This window comes from Pleurodeles waltl, chromosome 3_1 (assembly GCF_031143425.1).
Source record: "Pleurodeles waltl isolate 20211129_DDA chromosome 3_1, aPleWal1.hap1.20221129, whole genome shotgun sequence".
NCBI classification, from domain to species: domain Eukaryota; kingdom Metazoa; phylum Chordata; class Amphibia; order Caudata; family Salamandridae; genus Pleurodeles; species Pleurodeles waltl.
Genome location: NC_090440.1, coordinates 1,948,065,129 through 1,948,085,198, shown reverse-complemented (window position 1 = coordinate 1,948,085,198; position 20,070 = coordinate 1,948,065,129). Strand labels below are relative to the sequence as shown.

Here is a 20,070-nt window from a genome sequence, read left to right as displayed (position 1 = left end):
GAAAGATATGGGAAAGTCATTGTGTGAGCAAATTCGCCCTCTAGTACTGTACTTATTTCTTTTATGTTTTTGAAGAGGAGTAACTGAAATTTGTAACAGCGCCTCAGTCTTTTAAATTACTGGGACTGCATCTGTGCCGACAGTGTGTGGTTGGTATCTTGTGTACGGTGGGGTCTTGCGGTAGAGAAGCACTGCCAAGACCCAGAGGTTTGAAACATTGACTGAATTACTTGAACTTTGTGCAAGACTGCAGTCTCCTGCTGAGAGCTCCTTGCCCTTATCTAGCTCATTCCCTTTCAGCGATTCTCTTTCCAGTCTGTTAGCAGTTAGCTGAGAAATCTGGAGGTGCTCTCAGTGAGGTAACTTAATGCATAGACCAATAGGGAGGCCATACATTCTCTGAAGTTGTGTGAACTGCTTTCTAAACTGCTTTCAATCCTGGGCTATGGAAGGAGCCTACAGTGGTGCAGCTAAAACTTATGGGCTCTACTGAAAAACATGGAGCGGGCCACCCCAAATTCTCCTATGCTGGCTGTGTCATAGATGCCCCCTACGGTTAGGGGCATTTTGCACTGGAGGGGCTCCATTGTGCTCATGAGGACTTGCCTTCTCACTCTTTTACGACCAGTACTGTTGGCATTGAGCCATCCTCTTGGTTTAGTGGGATACAAAATAGTATTCCATCTAGAAGCTGCAATGTCCACCATCTGACGCATGCTTAAGAAAGTTTGAGAAGTCTTGGGGCACCATAGGGCTGAGAGGAAGCCAGCAAAAGTTCAAAATTATATACAACAAAAATGTTGCTTTCTTCTGTGGATTCCAGCATCACTAAGGATCCAGATTCCTACTATCCTCCTGACATGAAATACATTTTTTGAAAGGAAAAGGAAAAAAATATCCTGTAGATCAGTGTACACTGAGCTACAATTCCAGGAAGCCTGGTCTCAGAAACATGAATACTCAATACATAAAGTCTTTGTGTAATGACATTTGTTGAATTGTTGAGGGTGATGTTAGATGTTACTCATTACCTTACTGTACTGTCATAACTTGCTTTAAGATCAAGTGAAGCTCTTTGAGAGAGGGCAAAAACGGAGCCCAACCCAATCTCATATTTTATTTCATTTCTGTCCATTCTCCTTCTGCCTTACCACTGGACACTCGTACTCACTCTGTAGTCACAGTCTAATCCATTAACTGTGCACCATAATGCAATGACATAACTAAATGCCAGTGAGCTGAAAAGACTGGAATGTCACAAAAGAATGGCTACTAAGGTGTGAACTTTGACAATTGTTTTAGCATCTTTTAGTTGACAGTTTCTATATCTTCCTTAGCCACATCTGCTTCCTTTTTGACATCCCTCTCATCTTAGACTTGTTGGCATATGGCCTTATCAATTTTTCTCCTCTTCTTTAGTTTATTTTGCTCTTTGAGTATCTCAGTTAGTATTTTAGGGCCAGATGTAGCAAAGGTTTTTACCCATTCTGTGTCTATGGGAAAAAGTGTTCGTACATATGGCCCCTCATGTTTTGTATGCTGTCTTAATGACCAAAGACGTAATAAAGCACAGTGGAATTTGGATTTACTGGCATTTAAAACGCACAAGCTATTTGAGGACACTGAGGAAATGGACGCCCTTGTGGCTTTCCTGTGCCCATTGTACCCTTTGTAATAATGCAATGAAGAGCAACAGCATTCCACACCCACAGGCTGAAAACTCAACTTCAGTCATTTGCAACATGTGATTTTGAGTTTTCGACATTCATGTTGGCGGGTTCGTGGTGCATGGGGCTGTTAGGAATAAACAATGGAAAGAGAAAAAGTAAGAGAGCATTTGAATGATGTACGGAGTGAGAAAGTGAAATCTCCTGTAGAATAGTATTTTCAGCTCACAGTACAGTAGTGCAGTTGAGGTCCACCAGAATCTGAGTATCATCTTTACAACAATAGTAGAAAAGTGCGTGCTTAGCAATGCAATTCACTGGGTCTTCATATAATTGTTAGAATTGTTAGGAAAGAGAACATTCAAACAGCCTACATGCAAGTTCAACAGGTGGGGGGAAAGCAACATTCTAGCTTAACTCTTTTCTTCCCTCTGTCAAGGAGAAGAACCATATGAGGACGTTCCATCTACTTCCCCTAACACTATCACGTTAAAAAACCCAGGTATCGTAAAGACCAGCGTTGAAGTACACTTGTGAAAACGAGCCATTGGCCTGAATCACGGTGTAAAGAGGCAGCACTCTGGGTGTATGACCCCAAAGCTAGTAGTGTTTGGGACGATTAAAAACCCTTGGGCAGACAGCACTAAACCCCAATTCTATATGTTCAATTGTTCTCTTCAACTGGTCAAGGGGAGTTACACTGACTATATGTAAGACTCCCAGGTTTCAGTGTTTACTGATGTATACAGATAAAAACAGACAATACATTGTGTGTTTCCTCTCTGTACTTATTTTAAAAGCAGAAGAATACCGCCTTGTTGGGCTTCTTTTGAGTGACTCTCTATGCTATCATTCATGAATTCCAGGCCGGTATCTGTGCAGCAAATGACAGCATAGGGAGCCTAAAACAGGATTAGATTTCCTTAAGTGGAACGAGATTTCTTTAAATAACTTTGGGCCATATGTACGAACACATTTTCCCATAGACACAGAATGGGCAAAACTGCTTGCTACATCTGGCCCTTTGTCTCAATATTTGTTTCTGTTATCATGCTAATAGTTATTTATATATAGAGCCACTGTCAAAGATGCAAGACGTACTGTATCACTAAGCTAAGCATTGTGTTTCATACAAGGTGCCAGGGACTGAAAGCGCCTCTTAGGTTATTCCTCCTGTTAAAGGACTGCCTTCTGCATGCCACTATGGAACTTTTGAGGAAAGTTATGTGATCAACTCGTGGTGAATGTAAAGAATAGAAACTCCTGGAGACCTTATAGGCCTCTGATAATCATGTTTTGGACCAGGCTAGCAACATTGCAAAAGCTTTTGCACAGTTGACTCTGTGTGTAAATAGGATCTCAGAACTGGAAGGGGTAAACGTGCAAGGTGTGTGTGAGAAAAGCAAAAACAGTTTATAATTATAAAGAGGATGAATTTTATTTTTGTGAACATTTCACACATTTAGAATGGTGGAAGGGATGTCCAGCGTTTGCTAAGAAATATAAGAGAAGTACAATAGGAGATGGACATGCACGTGCAAAAGTAGGAGGTAGGAGAATGGGGTGAGCAGTGTGAGGGAATGCAGCACATTATGGTATTGGTGGAAAGGAAAAAAAGGTACTTTGTGAGTTTTTAACTGATGTATGTAAAAAAAGGTTAAGTGAGTTTGTAGGCAAATGCTGCTCTTTGCATCAAAAATCAAACGTATATGTGTGCGTGAGCTGCGCTGTTTTCGTATTTAGATTTTTATTTACTATATAAAATGAAGATGATAAAAGGAAAGATATAAGAAGCAAGAAAGGAAATATCCACTCTAAATCTTTGTGCTGAAAACCAGCTGCTCAGTGTATGAAGGCCAGGTGCAAAAAGACACTCAATCGGCCATTCTCGATTAAGCCAGGAGATCCCAGCAGAAATGCAGCAAGCAAGTGCACTAACAAAGACCGACTGGTCTTCGCTCTGCCTGGCATTGGCAGACATGAGGGAAGCATGAATTGGGAAGGCACCACAGCATGATAATAATAAGCGGGTTACTAAATCCACCGGAGAGCTGGCACCCCAACTCTTTTTTTAACTTCTTTTTATAGGTATAAACAGTTGCGCACCACATAACAATTAACTCCAAGCTTCTGCTGAAAATCATTCTTGGCCCTCGTACATACACAACAAATAGCAATGCATCATTAGTATAGGATCATCAGTCGGGACGTAGTCAGTCCCTCAAGTCTACAATGCACATAACATTAATTACCCCTCAATTGCAGTTAAGGATGGTAGGTTCACGCTGAAGCCTACCTAGTCCTCACCTTCAGCCCAATTCCATTACCTGCTTCTATAATCTTCCCATTTCGACCAGATTTTGTTATAGCCATGGCTCAAACAAATCACCTGCTCTGCATGCTGGCACCAGTCCAAGTTATTTTCCCAGACCTGAATCTCCGGAGGCTTGGCCGCTCCCCATGCTTTCGCTATATCTCTTTTGGCTACTCCTGCCACCAGCATTAGCCACAACCTCTGATATTGCAGCCACTTTTCTTCCCCAGCTACGTGTTCGTATTAGCCATCTGGCCTCCAGGGGAACCACAAGGCCCAACACCAGGGTCATTCTGCAAACCACTTGCTGCCAGAACTCCTGTATGGCCGGGCAGCTCCACAGGATATGAAAAAATGAGCACACCATGCCACATCCCCTCTTACACAAAGAAGACTCGCCGCGGCCAATGTGATGCAGTAGAGATCCGGAGTAATATGATCTGTGAAGAATTCTAAGTTGTATTAGGTGAAACCGAACACGAATTGCCACTTCCCTTGGACTCTGGAAGGCCTCCTGCCAGCCTTTCTCCTCTATTGCTCCTAGGTTGCCCTCCCAAGCCTCCCGCAGAGTTTGCCAAGGGTCGGGGGAGTTACTTATACTTTTTTTATAAGTCAGGGAGATTGCCTTTTCCAGCATTGGCTCCAAAAGCAACCGATCCTCCAGCGGAGACGACTCCAGAAGCTGGTCGCCTACCTGTACATGTCTCTTTAGCGCGTGTCCCAGTTGAAGGTATTGGAAAGCAACAGACGCGCCCATTATATATACTTTCCGCAGGACCTCGGGATAAATCAGCACCCCATTCCTCCAAATGTTCCTCAGATGGTCAATACCTATTAGGCCCCAACGACAGAGTCCCTTCAAACTATGGAGTTATCTGAGTTGGGTGTTATTCCAGAGAGCGGTCACTTCTGTTAACCTACTCTCCCATCCTAAGAATTTAGTGGCCTCCCTCCACACTCTCACCACTGTCTGCGTGTGGCACTGAGAGGTGACCTCCTTCTCCTATGGCAGCTTGGTCCACCATGTAGGCAGGGTCCTCCCTGTCAGCAACTGCCCATTCGTCCACCGGGACCAGCTGGGTCACCCAGTAGTATGCTTGGATGTTTGGTACTGCTAGACCCCCTTTGAACACCCCTCTCTGTAGCTTATCCAGAGCTGTGCGGGGGCTGCCCCTATCCCACAGAAGAGTATGTAATTTCCTATTGACATGAGCAAAGAAGGTTGGCGGTACTTTTAACGGTGTATTCTGGAGCACATACAGTATAGTAGGTGAAGTAAGGACATCATTTTAAAAAGAGCAGCTCATCCCTTCAGCGAAAGCGGTAGCCTCCACCAGTGCAACACATCTTTGCGGAGGCGATCATTTTGTGGATATAGGTTCCACCTGAGAAATTCCTCTGGATTTCTTGTTGCATATATATTCCCAAATAGGGGAATCCCTCCACTACCAGCGAAGCTACATGTCTCACCGGCATGCTCAATTCACCTTCTGTTAGAGGGTAAACTCTGGATTTCTCCCTGTTTATTTGCTATCCAGAGTATGTTCCAAAGAGATAGAAGATGTGCAGCAATCTATCTACTGAGCGACAGGGTTTAGTGACATATTGGAGGACATTGTCTACATATAGGGATATTCTAGCCTCCCACCATCCCCCTTCTGGAATACCCCATACGAGAGGGTCCTACCCACCCAGGTGGCCAGCGGCTCCAGCACCAGGGCAAACAACTACTGGGACCGAGGCCAGCCATGTCTTGTGCCCCTGTGTAAGGCAAAGGAGTGGGATGTCACCCCGTTGACCCTCACACACTCTTGTGGACCCCTGTATAACAGTTGGATCCATGCACAAAATTGAAGGCCAAAGCCCAATCTATTTAGAACTGTGCAAAGATATGTCCATTCGATACTGTCAAAGGCCATTTTTGCTTCAAGTGCTAGTAATGCTGCTCCCTCTGCCCCTGGGGCACCCTTTGTATGCAAGATTCCATACAGGCACCTCAGATTCAGTCTGGTGTTCCTATGAGGCATGAAACCTGTTTGGTCACAATGGATTAAGTTGCTCATTACCTCTGAACCTATTCACCAGTATTTAGCCAACACCTCAAGGTTCTACAGTGATATGGGTTGGTATGTGCCATACTCGGTGCGTGGCTTGCCATCCTTATGTAATACTACAGTGGTTACTATTCTTTGATTCTTTGGCAATGTACCCTCCACCCTGGCTGCTCGAAACATCGCCAACATATGCGGAGCTACAATATTTGCCATATCTACCTGCAGACCATTAGGTCCCACCGCCTTCCCTGACCGTGTCTCCATGATTGCCCTCTGCACCTCCTCTACTGTTATGTCCTGGTCCAGTGCCTCCCTGTCTTCTGCTCGGAGCTCCACCAGCGGAAGGTCTCCAAGGAGTTGCATGCAATCCGCATATGTGTGGGCTGTCATGGAGTAATATACTTGTTCATAGTAGGCGGCAAAGGCCTCGTGAATGGCTTCCCCTGTGGTATGTCTCCTGCATGCCTCGTCCCTTATCTCAGCCACCCAACCCCCACTCTTAACATGCTTATATTTTTGCACACTTTTTAGAGCTGTGAACTTCCATCAAGCAGTTCTGGACTCCTGGTGCTGATCAATAAGCCATCCAATTATTAAAGGGGGTGATAGAGTTGACCCAGCAAACTACTGCCTCCTAGCCCTGCTTGATATGGATGCCAGGCACTATGCAACAGTAGTGCTGCAAGACCTGCAAGAATGGGCAAATAGTTTGGCACTCATTCAATGAAAACAAGCTGGATTGAGCTCCGGTCAGGGAAGCCTATCAAGCAATACTGCCCTGGCGCTCTGTATTGAGAAAGCTTTTGCATCAAAACTTACTTTATATACCTGTTTCATTGACTTCATGGCAGCATTTGATAGGGTCCCACATAACTTACTCTGGGAAAGTCTTGCCTCTCTTGAGATACCTCTCAAAATCCTGAGGGCTGTTCAACTCTTGTACACTGAAACTTGGCTGCATGTTAAATTGGACAACGGCTCTAAACTCTGATTGAAACAAGGATGTGTGCTTGCCCCCCTACTTTTTAATCTTTATCTGTCAAGTCTATTCATAGAACTGGATTGCATAAGTGCCCATCCACCTAAATTCAGGGGTCGTCCACTCTCGCACATGCTATATGCAGATGACCTTCTTTTGATGGTCATGACCCCTGTAGGCCTCGTAGATGCCCTTTCAAGTTTTACCAAATGCCATAAACTAGAAATTATTTATAAAAAAACATAAGTGGTGAAATTCAGCAAGTAAAAGTAAATTTCTGGAGCTTGACTTACGGGTAGTGCTAGACTGTCAGTTGAATCAAACTACAAATAACTTGGAATAATTTTCAACTCAAAAGGCAACTTTGCTGCACACATGGATTTAATGAAGTCCAAAGCCCTTTATCTATCCTTTCAGATTTAACACCCTGTTGAAATCTTTAGAAGGTCCTATTTTGGGTCCATTGCATATGGTAGTAGAGGCAGAACTACTTCAATCTACTGCTTATGGGTGCGAAATAATGATAGGCACAAAAGTGGCATGGCTGCTGGAACTGCTAATTTTGAAAGCTTACTGGTCTGTCCACAAGCTTCCTAGCTATACATCTCAGGTCCAGCTACGTCTAGAGGTTGGCCTGATAAAACAATTGTTTGCCATGAAGTATTCCTTTTTAGGGTCGAGCCTGCGTTGAATGCGCTCGCGCATGCATATCGCAGCAAGACTCTTTAGTGTTCAGAAAAGGGCTCGGAGCCCTGTCAACGTCACGTCAGTATTTTTTATTGGTTCTTGGGCTTCCCTAATAAAATCTGCTTGCTTTCATTAGTCGAAGGCACGCATACATCATGCATTTACTGGTGGCTAGCCCTCCTCGAGCGCAGCGACCAAGTACAGAAAAAATGCGAGGCTCGCTGTTTTCCATCGGCTCGTGGACTTCTTTTTCTCTAATTTACGAGCGCGATCTCGCTTGGCAGAAGTCGAGTGCTTTACATAGTTAATTGCACTTTTTCGGGTTACGTATATAAATGCACTTTTGCCTGATAGGTGAAAAGTCGGGTTAGGAGTTTACAACGCTATCAGCTCTAACATGAGCAAACGCGAGAGCCGTTGCATTGCAAATGCTTGTTTTAAAACGTGCCACAGATTCAGAATAGTGGAGGACAAAACACTAACCGCCGGTGCCTTGCTTGAAATTAATCAGCCAAAATAAAGCTCAAAATTTAGTTTCAGTCTCAGCGCAGTCACTTCAGGCCTCTGAATTGTGGAGAGCAAGGCCATCATCTGCTGAATTTAAGAGGATCCTTAATATATCTGCCAGACTTCTCCCCATGCAAGAAGACAACGAGAAGCTTGCCAAATCTGCCCATGCCTGGCAAATTATAAACTCCTGTGTCCTTTTAAAGCCACAAACATCCTTCGATCTGGGTTTTCAACATCATCTTAAACTCAAGTGAATGCACTTTCGCTTAGGCATCCAGCCAACATTGGACCAACTTCCTCCTTGGATAAAACCAGCAAAGAAAAGCTGAAGGCTCTGCGGTGCAGAAAAGGAAACATTAACGCACATCCTTTGGCTCTGTCAATCAGTTCTACCAGAGCGCAGAATTTTGTTTCCAGGTGCCTTTAACCAGGCAGTGGTAAGGACGTGCAGGCAAGCTGTTATTGCGCACTCAACCCAGTAAACACACTGCTCAACACCATGGTGGTAAAATTCCTGGGAATTTTCGAGGCTAGAATAAGAAACTTACTGAACTCACCGTACTGAAATATGCACCGACACCTTGAATCTTCCTGGATAACTGTACTCACGAACATTATTTTAATATATATATATTTTTGAATGTATAGTCATGCATAGTCATTTTGTATTTTTTACACATATTCAATGACATGATTGCATTTTATGGCATTTTTCGCAAATATATTATTTAATTGTTCTGTTATAGATCTTTGATGGTGTAAAGGTTTTAATGAACCGTCCTTGATAATAAAAATTGAAATTGAATTGAAATTGACGCATGAAATCTTTGTAGTAAAGTTTAGAAATTTGGCAAATCCAGTTACAAAATTAGGAAACTCTAGTTACATGATTTTGCAACGGAACTTAGAAAAAGCCTTGGCTGTATTTAGTAGCTTTTCTGCAGATGGTAATGAGCTCGACCACAGAATTCATTACTGTGTTTAGTAAACCATGCCATGGGATTTGTTAAGCCCTGTCTCATAATTAAAGAAGCTTTGCGTTAATTTGGCAGTTCTTTTCAAGAAATTTTGTTAGGCTTAGTATAAAATGTATGACAACTTGGCATAACATTTATCAAGGTATGTCTAAAGATTTAGTCAGATACGTCACAGAATTTAGGGCCACATGTATGTAGCTTTTTTCTTGTCGGTAACTGCCCGATTTGCAGAAATTGGCCGTTTGCGACAAGAAAAAAGCATTTTGGTATGTACAGACCCTATTTTACGATTGGGTAATCTATTTACCAAATCGCAAAATAGGTTTGCGAGGTGCAATTAGGAAGGGGCGTTCCCTTCCTAATTGCGAGTTGCAGTGCAATGTAGGACTGTTTTGTGACCGTGAATGCGGTCACAAAACAATCGCAGTTAGCACCAATTTCAAATTGGTGCTAACCCATTCGCAAAGGGGAAGGGGACCCCAAGGACCACTGCCTGCGCTGAAAAAATGAACAAAAAAAAAAATATATATTTTTGAAATGTTAAATGTTAAAAAATTTAAAAAAAAAAAAAAAAACTGCTTTATTTAAAAGCAGTCACAGACATGATGGTCTGCTGTCCCCAGCAGGCCATCATCCCTGTGAGTGCAGCCACTCCCAATGGGGTCGCAAATTGCCACCTACCTCATGAATATTAATTAGGTATGTCATTTGCGACACCATTCGGAATCACAAACAGTGTGAAGTACACTGTTGTACTCGACTCGCAATTTGCGACTCGTAGATGAGACGCAAATTGTGAGTCGCAAAACTCTGGGTCATACATCTAGCCCTTAGTACCTTTTTCAGAGAATTTAGTAAACATTTTTCACAAACGTTGCTAAACCTTATCACACCTTTTGGTATGCTCTGTGACATAATTTTAGAAACTGTGTCAAAGAAATAAATAAGCCTTGTGAATGAATTTAATACACTTGTTAAAACTTTTGTAAGATTTGCCATTAAATTTAAGTTATGCATTCAAAGTTTATAAACCGTGTAACCGAGCTTGATATGTTGTCACATAATTTTGTTATCCTTGCCACATAATTTAATACAGCGCACCAAAGAATGTGGGTTTCATACTACCAAGACTCATGAAATGCAGTGTTAGTATTCTTCCCTTGTTCTATTTGGTGTGTGCTATTACTGTTTGTTCTTACTCAATATGCTTTCTTGTATGTTACTGTGATGCTCTTGTGATTTGGGGCCAGATGTACCAAACATTGATCGCAAAAATGCATTTTGGTATGTATCAAGTCCAATTTGCGATTCAGTAACTTGTTACCGAATCGCAAATTGGATTTGCGACTACATTCCGATTCGGTATTAGGAAGGGGCATGTCAAGGTCTTCCCTTCCTAATATCGAATCGCAGAGGTATGTATGATTGTTTTGTGACTGTGAATGCGGTCGCAAAATAATTGCAGTTAACACCAATTTCAAATTGGTGCTAACCCATTCACATGTGAATGCATGCGTAAACATTTTTTAAGACAGGCAGTGATCCCCCGGACCACTGCCTACTCTTAAAAAAATCAAAAAAATGAAAAGAAAACTTTTCATTTTCCTTTTTTAAACAAATCCCATGTCCTTTAAGGAAAACAGGCTGATTTTTTTTTAAAAAGATTGCTTTATTTATAAGCAGTCACAGATATGGAGATCTGCTGAGCCCAGCAGGCCACAATCCCAGTGATTGTAGCCATTCGCAATGGGTCACAAATTGCGACCTACCTCATGAATAATAATGAGGTAGGTCCATTTGCGAGCCCTTGCGAATCGCTATATGAAACTCCTGGAGTTTCATACATTCCAATAGCGATTACTTAATTGCGATTCGCAAAAAATTACAATTTGGTAATCACTATTGGAATTAATGATACATATGGCCCCTAGTCTTCAATTTTGTTTTAAAAAAATAATAATAACAAACTGCAGGTATGCGATATACATTTCCTCAGGATTGAATTAGAGTTTGCTGGTTCTTGCCCATCCATCAGGGTCAGGCAGGACATTACACCATCCTAATGGACTACCACCTGCCAAATTTAGAGCTCAATGTTGGCCGAGTGGTAATATCTGTGCATTCAGGGGAACCACGATCACGGTGAATCTTCAGAAGTTTGCTTGACGGCCACTGTCTATCAGGCGACCTTTCATGAATTTGTTTTGACTTTCGTAAGCAAACTCCCAAAACAGGACTTTGTTTCTGGAAGATGAAACGCTAACGATCCTGATAACCTGTGATTTTCTCCCAGGAGGTGTGGGTCATTATGTTTTTTCCCTCTCCATGGCTGCCCGACATCACCGCCAGACTTTTCTTGACAGGGATGGACAGAAAAAAACAAATCAGACCGTCTGCTCTAAATAGGGCAGGTGGCCTGATGTCCTTACCTTAACTGCCCCTATTCTGTTACGTGGTCCCCCAAAGTCTACATCAGACTCTTAGTCTTGTGACTTTTTTCAAACAATGTAATAAGCTTTGCCATTGAATGTGAATCAAATCTATTAAACTTTGCTTAGTATTTTGGTTAACCTTTCTAGGCCATATAACTTGGTGAAGTGTGCCACAGAATTGTCTTTGTTTGGACACAGCGTGTAGTGATGCCTGCCGTAGACATTGAATCTCTCGACAGAAGTTGGTTACCGTGCCATGGAATGTGGTGAAGCGAGCTACAGAGTCCACCTATGGCCGAAGCCAAGAGCTTTGGCAGTAGTACAGTGCACTAGTAGCATTCACTGGCACAGCGTCCTGTGTCCTTCAGCATCAGTCAGAACATAAACACGGAGTCTGATGAGCCCGAGCCCAAATCAAGGTGGCACATTTACAACAAGCATGACAAAGCCAAGCGGTCCTAGTAGACTTAATGGCTTTGTCAATGTTTTGTAGCCATGTTATACAGCAGTGTGCAGCATGGCTAAAAGTAATTAAAAATCGCTATGACGTGGCCGAATCGTAGTACCTTTTTTAAAGTGCTTCCCCAAGGCAATAGAGAAGGAGTGAGGGTGGAAGGCAACAATGTAGTTTCGGGGAGGAATAAAAACAAGTATAGCACAAGTATAGGGCTGACCGCATCATAGCACTTAAAAAAAAAAAAAAAATTCCTCCCCCGAGGCAACATGGAGGGCAAAAGGGAGGTAAAGGAGGGAGGGAGGGGCTGGGGGGAAGCAGACGCACAAATTAGGGTGGGAAAAAGGGTCAGTGGGTGAACAGACAGACCAGAGAGGGAGGGAGACGCTGGGGGCAAGCAGATGAACAGGGACTTGGGGAGGAAAACAAAGAGGGGAGAAATACACGAGGGAGAGTGCTTACCTAAAAATAAAAAATATCACTTGCAATAAAGAGCAGTGGAAGGACACAGGTAATGCGTCCATGCTTCATGGAAGGGACAAAGTCACCTCTGAACTGCTTGTTGTTTCCAGAGCAGCATGTAAAGTACCATCGCCAGGGCGGTGTACACATTGCAACAGTTAGTAAGTCACCAGGTTTCACACTTACCGGCGGTATAAAAACACAGCAGTCGTGCAAGTTCCATGTTGCAGCATCCCTGGTGCAAAACAACATGGCCAGACCAGAATCCACATCACACCAATAGTGATCTACATTAGCATAGACTGGCCTGTTTCACTTTGGCCCAGCATGTAAGGCACCATTACCTCCTCATACAGCATTCCACGTCTAATTCCTTATTAAATGCAGTGAGGAGGCACTGCCTCCCTACTGCATGTAGTAAGTACCCGGGTGAGGAATCGGCGTAATAAAGATTACTGGTAAGTAATCTAAACATTATTGTGCCACAAGGAGCCTCCACTTACCGCCACCTGTCCGGCAGGCTTAATTTGTAAAATATTGAGCGCCATTGCCCAAAGCGTTGCTTGGAAGCCATTAGCACTTTTAAATGACAGTGAACCAAGTACCAAGGAATCCACCTCAGGCCTCTATATTCCACTGCCAGACACGCCTTGATCTCACTCTTGTTTTTCCCTGCTTTCTCCTCTTGTTACCGCCTTATCTCTTTTTCTTCCTCCTCCTTTCCTGTTTGTGTGTGTGTTGCCTTTCTTGCTTGCTCAAGAAATGTCTGATGAGTGAAAATACCTGCCGGCAACCACCAGCTCAAACTAAGCACTGCTGTAGCCCAATGCAGGGCAAAAACGTAGGAAGCCAGGCGTCCTTTATTTACCTCATGATCTAAAATATTTGATAACTGGAGTCTTTGAGGCATTCATGCTCCGATAAATATATATCTGTCAGGAAAGTTCCATGATGCAATAGTTCTTTCTAGTAGTCACTCACCTTCAAGAAAATAAACTGCGGCCATTTTGGGCCTGCAGACTTCAAACCACCAATTCTCATTGAGTAAATTCTAGCTTCACTTTGCTGTTTCCACCGCCATCTTACCTACAAGGTCATGGGTACCACAGGGATCAGGAAATTCCTGATGCTCCATTTCTACTTCACAGCCTCAGTCATGGGACTCGAGATAAGAATGGGACTCCTCCACCCTGGAAGTGCCACAGAAGACCTATATGTGTAATAGTAATCGCCACTCCATCTTCCTCTCACTGACCCACCACTTGCAATCATAGACTTCAGGAAAGGTGGCTGAACATTGTCTTGAGCTATTTGCAAACTCAGTTATGGGTGGAAGGAGGCAGTTGTCACACCTTAGAGACATTGTAAGACAGCCATATTTTGAGCTTTTGACTGACCTCTGCAAGTCCTTTCAGAGGCACTTTTCAGTTGGGCAGGCATGTTAGAATTTGTATGTGGGTCCTGGGTCAACAAAATGAAGCAAGTCCCATCATAAGACACCGACCAATTCCAAAGTTTTTCAAAAAGGGTTGCAGGGACAAAGGAAACACAATAGAGCCAGCATCTAGTGCCCTTTACTTGCCCTTGCATTGTTTGCATCCTCTTCATTAATAAAAAAAAGGGCAGCTTTGCTTTAAATTCTATTAAAAAATGCGATAGCATGAGTGCAGGGTCCTGAAAGTGCGCTAGGCCTCGGGAATAATGATCCCCCTGACACCGTGTGATTGGCCTAAGATCAAACTGCTGCATATGTCCTTTGTGTTCCAAATCCCGTGCGATCTTAATGTTATATAGCTCACTCATCGACCTATTTTCTGATAACCTTTCCTTCTTCCCCTACAGACCGGGCGCGTGGATAAGAACTACCCCATGGTCAGTGGGCACACGGCTCCAGTGCTCGACATCGACTGGTGCCCACACAATGACAACGTCATTGCGAGCGCCTCAGATGACACAACAGTCATGGTAGGTGCCGCTTCGGGCCCGGTTCGAGGTTGGTAGCATGCTGTTTCTCTGTATGGCATTATCTTCTGTTTGTTTCACTTAGCTATGCTACATTACGTATCGGGCAATGTTTTACATTCTATGCCATGTTTATGTTATTCTGTACTATAGTTCACGGGAATCCACCGTAACAAATGCTATGCAATGTGATGTTATTTTATGTTGCTTTGCGCCATGGCGCGTTATGCTCAAACGTCACATCACGTCTTTACATTGTGGGATTCGAAATAACTGCTTGGCACTGGGTCAGCGCCTGAGGAGAAGCGAAGGTGAATGTGAGAGGCCGAACGAGGGAGGGAGACCTAAGCCTGCCAAGGAGGATGCTGCGTTTCCAGGCAGGATGGGCCCGACTGGGCCTCTCGGCAGCGGGGGGAAAGCCAGACTATCTTTAGCACGAGGTGACGTGCCAGTGCTTGAGTTGGTCTCTCCGGGCATGAGACAACACTTTGTGCTAAATATACCTGGGCACACTAAGAGGATGGCGAAATGGCTAAGTGAGGGCCATGAATAGGGACTGCCGTGCTTGCTCGGAGCCAACGTGCAGCCAATCACGAAGGAACTTGCTCTTCACCGGGCCTCATGGGAACAGACTGGCCACTACACACGCATGCCCGCGAGCAGAAAGTCTTGAATAAAAAAGCAGATTTATAACGTGGTTTCATTTGATGTTGCCTAGCAGCATCAGTTTTAAGGAAATTCAAAGTTATGGTAACTTAGTAAATACTTAACTTTCAGCTAGCTTATCAGAAGCATGGGTTATTATTGACATATTCTGTTCCTCTCAGCAGGTATAGATTAATTTCTATTCACTTTCTATATTTCTGTTCAGTTTCAAGTTGTGTTTTAGGAGAGACACAGGGGAAGCCCAGCTCTGAAGACATTGTCAGTCACACACCCAGCGCTCATACACCGAGAACTCAGAACTTACACAGATTCATAAAATTACGACACAACTGATACATGAATGTAATGGTCGTACTTCGACAAATCACACCTAAAAACACAACTAACAAAGACAAAGCAATACTCAACACAAATAAAGCAGTAAGGCCGTGCGCTGTGATTAGTGTCAGCTACTGAAGCTGGTAGATGACGTCACAGTCCACAATGCTAAGTAATCCACTAAATATGCAAGGCTCCTAATTATCTGACATTTTAAGTGTTCTGATTAACCGAGTACAATGACAAACTTGTTGCCGGTTTGTGTTATTCCTCCAGATGCGCTGCAACCATCAAGTATATGAAATGTGGACTGAAGATGATCTAAGTGGTTCTGAAAGAGATTGTCGGTCTTATGGGTAGAGATCGAATTATATCTGTGGAGGTTTCATTCATGTACAGTCGTACTGACTACACTACCTATATTGTTATCACTAGTCTGTTATGGGTGGCTTGTCAGGTATATCATTTTTAAGTTTGCTGTTAGCCAAGACCTTTTGCTTTTAATACAGTTATACATACATTTTCTTCTGCCCACTACAGAATACATCATGGGGCAGTGGGTGAGCACACTTCAGCCACTGACTAACTTTACTGTCAGTGACAGCATTATGTTCTTTCAAAATCAGTCAATCAATCAATCAGGAATTTGTAAAGCGCTGTACTCACCCATGAGGGTTTCAAGGTGCTTGGGGGGTGGGGGGTAAAGGAGGGTGGGGAGGTGCTGCTACTGCTTGAACAGCCAGGTCTTGAGAAGTTTCCTGAAGGTAAGGAGGTCATTGGTCTGGCACAGATGGGTGGGAAGAGTGTTCCACGTTTTGGCGGCGATGTGCGAGAATGATCTACCCCTAGTTGTAGTTCTGCGGACGGGTGGGACGGTTGCGAGGGTGAGGTCGGCGGATTGGAGATGTTGGGTCATAGTGTAGAAGGAGAGCCATCTGTTGAGGCATTCTGGTCCTGTGTTGTGCAGTGCTTTGTGAGCATGGGTGAGGAGTTTGAATGTGATTCTCTTGTTGACTGGGAGCCAGTGCAGGTTTCCCAGGTGGTCTTCAATGTGGCAGTGGTGGGGGATGTCCAGGGTGAGGCGTGCAGAGGTGTTCTGGATGCGTTGCAGCCTCTTCTGGAGTTTGGCTGTGGTTCTTGCGTAGAGGGCATTGCCGTAATCCAGTTTGCTGCTTACGAGGGCTTGGGTGACTGTTCTTCTGGTTTTGGTGGGTATCCATTTGTAGATCTTTTGGAGCATGCGGAGGGTGTTGAAGCAGGAGGAGGAGATGGCGTTGACTTGTTGGGTCATGGATAATGAGGAGTCCAAGATGAATCCTAGGTTGCGTGCATGGTCGGTGGGAGTCGGAGCATCTCCGGGAGTGGCAGGCCACCAGGAGTCATCCCATGCGGAAGGGGTGGAGCCAAAGATGAGGACTTCCGTCTTGTCAGAATTGAGTTTGAGGCAGCTGCTCTTCATTCATTCGCCTATGGCCTTCATTCCTTCGTGGTTAGCCTTGGCGGAGTCCTTGGTGAGGGAGAGGATCAGCTCGGTGTCGTCGGCGTATGAGATGATGTTGAGGTTGTGGGATTGGGCGATGTTAGCAAGCGGGGCCATGTAGACGTTGAAGAGGGTCGGGCTGAGGGACGAACCCTGGGGTACGCCTCAGATGATTTTGGTGGCCTCCGAACGGAATGGGGAGAGGTGGACTGTCCGGGTTCTACCTGTGTGATAGAAGGTAACACAGTCCAGGGCTCTGATGCGGATTCCTGCATTGCTGAGGCGTGAGCGTAGGGTGTGGTGGCAGACAGTGTCGAACACATCCGAGAGGTCCAGGAGGATGAGAGCCGCGGTTTCGCCTTTGTCCAGTCTGGTTCTGATGTCGTCGGTGGTGGCGATGAGGGCAGTTTCGGTACTGTGGTTGCTGCGGAATCCAGATTGGGAAGGGTCCAGGGTGCAGTTCTCCTCGAGGAAGCAGGTTAGTTGTCTGTTGACAGCCTTCTCGATGACTTTTGCCGGGAAGAGGAGCAGGGAGATAGGCCGGAAGTTCTTGAGGTCTTTTGGGTCCGCCTTCGGTTTTTTGAGGAGGGTGTTGATCTCGGCGTGTTTCCAGCTCTCCGCGAAGGTGGCGGACTCGAAGGAGCTGTTGATGATCTTCCGTAGTTAAGGCACGATGACTGTGCTTGCTTTGTTGAGGATGTGGTGAGGGCAGGGGTCAGATGGAGAGCCAGAGTGGATGGTGTTCATGATTTCGATGGTGTCATTGTTGTTGACGGGGGTAGAGGAGAGCAAGAGGTTGGTCGGAGGTGAATCTGTGGTGTTGGTGGTTGCCGGGGGGGGTCTAGGTGCTGAAGCTGTTGTGGATGTCTGCAGTCCTGCTGTGGAAGTAGGAGGCTAGGGAGCCACAAAGGTCTTGGGATGTGGGGATGTCGTTGGCGTTGGAGCTGGGATTGGAGAGTTCCTTCATGACGTTGAAGAGCTCCTTGTGGCTGTGTGCGTTGTTGTTAATTCGGTCTTTGAAGGTGGTTCTCTTGGCGGCTCGGATGAGTTGGTGGTGTCTGCGGATGGCGTTTTTGAAGGCTGTGTGGTTGTGCAGAGTCTGATCTTGGCGCCACTTTCTTTCGAGCCTTGGGCAGGTTTGCTTAGATTCGTGGAGGTTGGCAGTAAACCAGAAGGCCTTTCTGTCGGTGCATCTGTTGGAGGGATTCTTGATTGGGGCGAGAGTATTGGCACAGGTATCGACCCATTACCTGAAGTTGCGGGCATCTGCATCAGTGTCGGTGGTGTCGATGGGTGGGTTCCTGGAGAGGGTCGCGATAAGTTGGTCTTCGATGACCTTGTTCCAACTGTGGTGGGGGATCCTTTGTGGGCGGTGGTGTGTTGTGGGTTTCTTAAAGGAGAAGTGGATGCAGCGGTGGTCTGTCCAGTGGAGTTCGGTGGTGTGGCTGAAGGTGACGTGATTGCTGGCAGAGAAAATAGGGTCGAGTGTGTGTCCTGCAGAGTGGGTCAGTGTCGTGATGAGCTGTTTGAGGCCGAGGTTGGAGAGGTTGTCCAGCAGGGTGGGGGTGTTGTTGTCATTGGTGTCCTCGAGGTGGAAGTTTAGGTCCGCGAGGAGTATGTAGTCAGTGGATGCGAGAGCGTGCGTGCTGATGACGTCGGTGATGTAGCCGCTGAACTGCTGTCGGGGGCCGAGGGGCCGAGGGGCCTGTAGATGAGGGTCCTTTGGAGGGTGGTGTTTGGGTCAGCGTGGATCTGGAAGTGCAGGTGTTCGACGGTGCTGAGGGTGTCTTTAGTGCTGGTCGTGATCCTGAGGGTCTTCTTGTGGATGATGGGGATGCCTCCTCATGGTTTGTTGGAGCGGTCCTTGCAGGTGATCTTGTAGCCGTTGGGATGGCTATGGCGATGTCAAGCGCTGAGGAGGGGTTCATCCAGGTCTCGGACAGGAAGGTGACGTCTGGGGAGGCTGAGTTGAGTAGATTCCTTAGCTCTACTGCATGCTTGTGGATGGAGCGGGTGTTGAGGAGGATACATATGAGATGGTTGCGTCCTGCCTTGGTGGGTGGGTCGTTGGCGTGGAGGCTGGTGAAGGTGCAGTTCCGGCAGCAGAAGGGTCCACGGGTGGTCTGCGGGGAGGCTTGAAGGCAGGTGGGAGAGCAGCCGGTGTAGAGGGCTCGGAGGGTGGTGGCATCGTAGTGAAGATGTGCGTGGCGGTGGTGGGGGGAAGGGAGCCAGGGGTTCAGGCGTTGGGCGCGGTCCAGGTGTGGACGGGCGCAGACTGGCTTGCCTTTGGCATGCCAGGGGCGCGTCTGCTGCGCGCAGCCTCCATTAAGTAGGGAGGTGGGGGGGAGGAGAGGACAGCTGGGAGGCAGGAGTGGGGGCAAAAAACAGCACAAAAAGAGGGTGGGGCTGCAAAAAAGGGGGTGGGGCCACATGGGCAGCAGAGGCGGGGGAGAGAAAAAGGGGGGAGAGTGAAAGTGAGAGAGAGAGAGGAGTGAGAGAAAAACGAGGAAGAGAGTAGGGAATCAAAAGGAGCACAAAGGGACAAAAGAAGCATATCCGTGCAAAGCACACTGCCCTACAATACCAGGGACTACTGCAGCAATCCGTGCCTTTTGAGATGTTTTTACCTAACCTTCCTTAAATTGGCAAGGGCCTGGAAGCTCCCACAAAAGTAATGATTTGTAAAAGCAGTAACAAAGAAAACAAGCATTGACAAGAGGGCCTTTCACACCAGCTGAATAGTATAGTTCCAGCAAGCGGTGTTTTTGAAAACTATGGTAAGTTCTTCTGGTGTCATGGATTCACTGACCCAGGAGACTTGCTGTTTTTTTTTTTTTTATGTTGCTTGGGGGCTGCTGCACTCCCTGCAGCCCCCTGCAACACAAAAAATAAACATTTGGTGGGCCCCTACCCCTACTAGAGTCATCATCAAGCTTAAAAAAAAGTTTCAAGTACTCTCACACGGTATTATGGGGCACTCCTTCAAGGAGCAGTGAATAATATATGAGCGGCTTCTGACAATCATTTAATATTCATTTTTTTTATTTTGGTGTTCTGGTGCTCACCTGGGACAACCTTTTAAATTATTATTGAGGAAAGGTCATGCGG

General features: G+C 45.5%; 1 protein-coding gene across 3 annotated transcripts in view; it reads left to right on the top strand.

The window, feature by feature from the left end:
- Positions 1-20,070, top strand: part of CORO6 (coronin 6) — a 224,112-nt gene that overhangs the window by 66,046 nt on the left and 137,996 nt on the right. For all 3 annotated transcript variants that reach the window (XM_069226256.1, XM_069226258.1, XM_069226257.1), the window contains exon 3: positions 14,379-14,501. In XM_069226256.1, the coding sequence (XP_069082357.1) occupies positions 14,379-14,501 (123 nt within the window). The remainder of the gene's footprint in view (positions 1-14,378; positions 14,502-20,070) is intronic.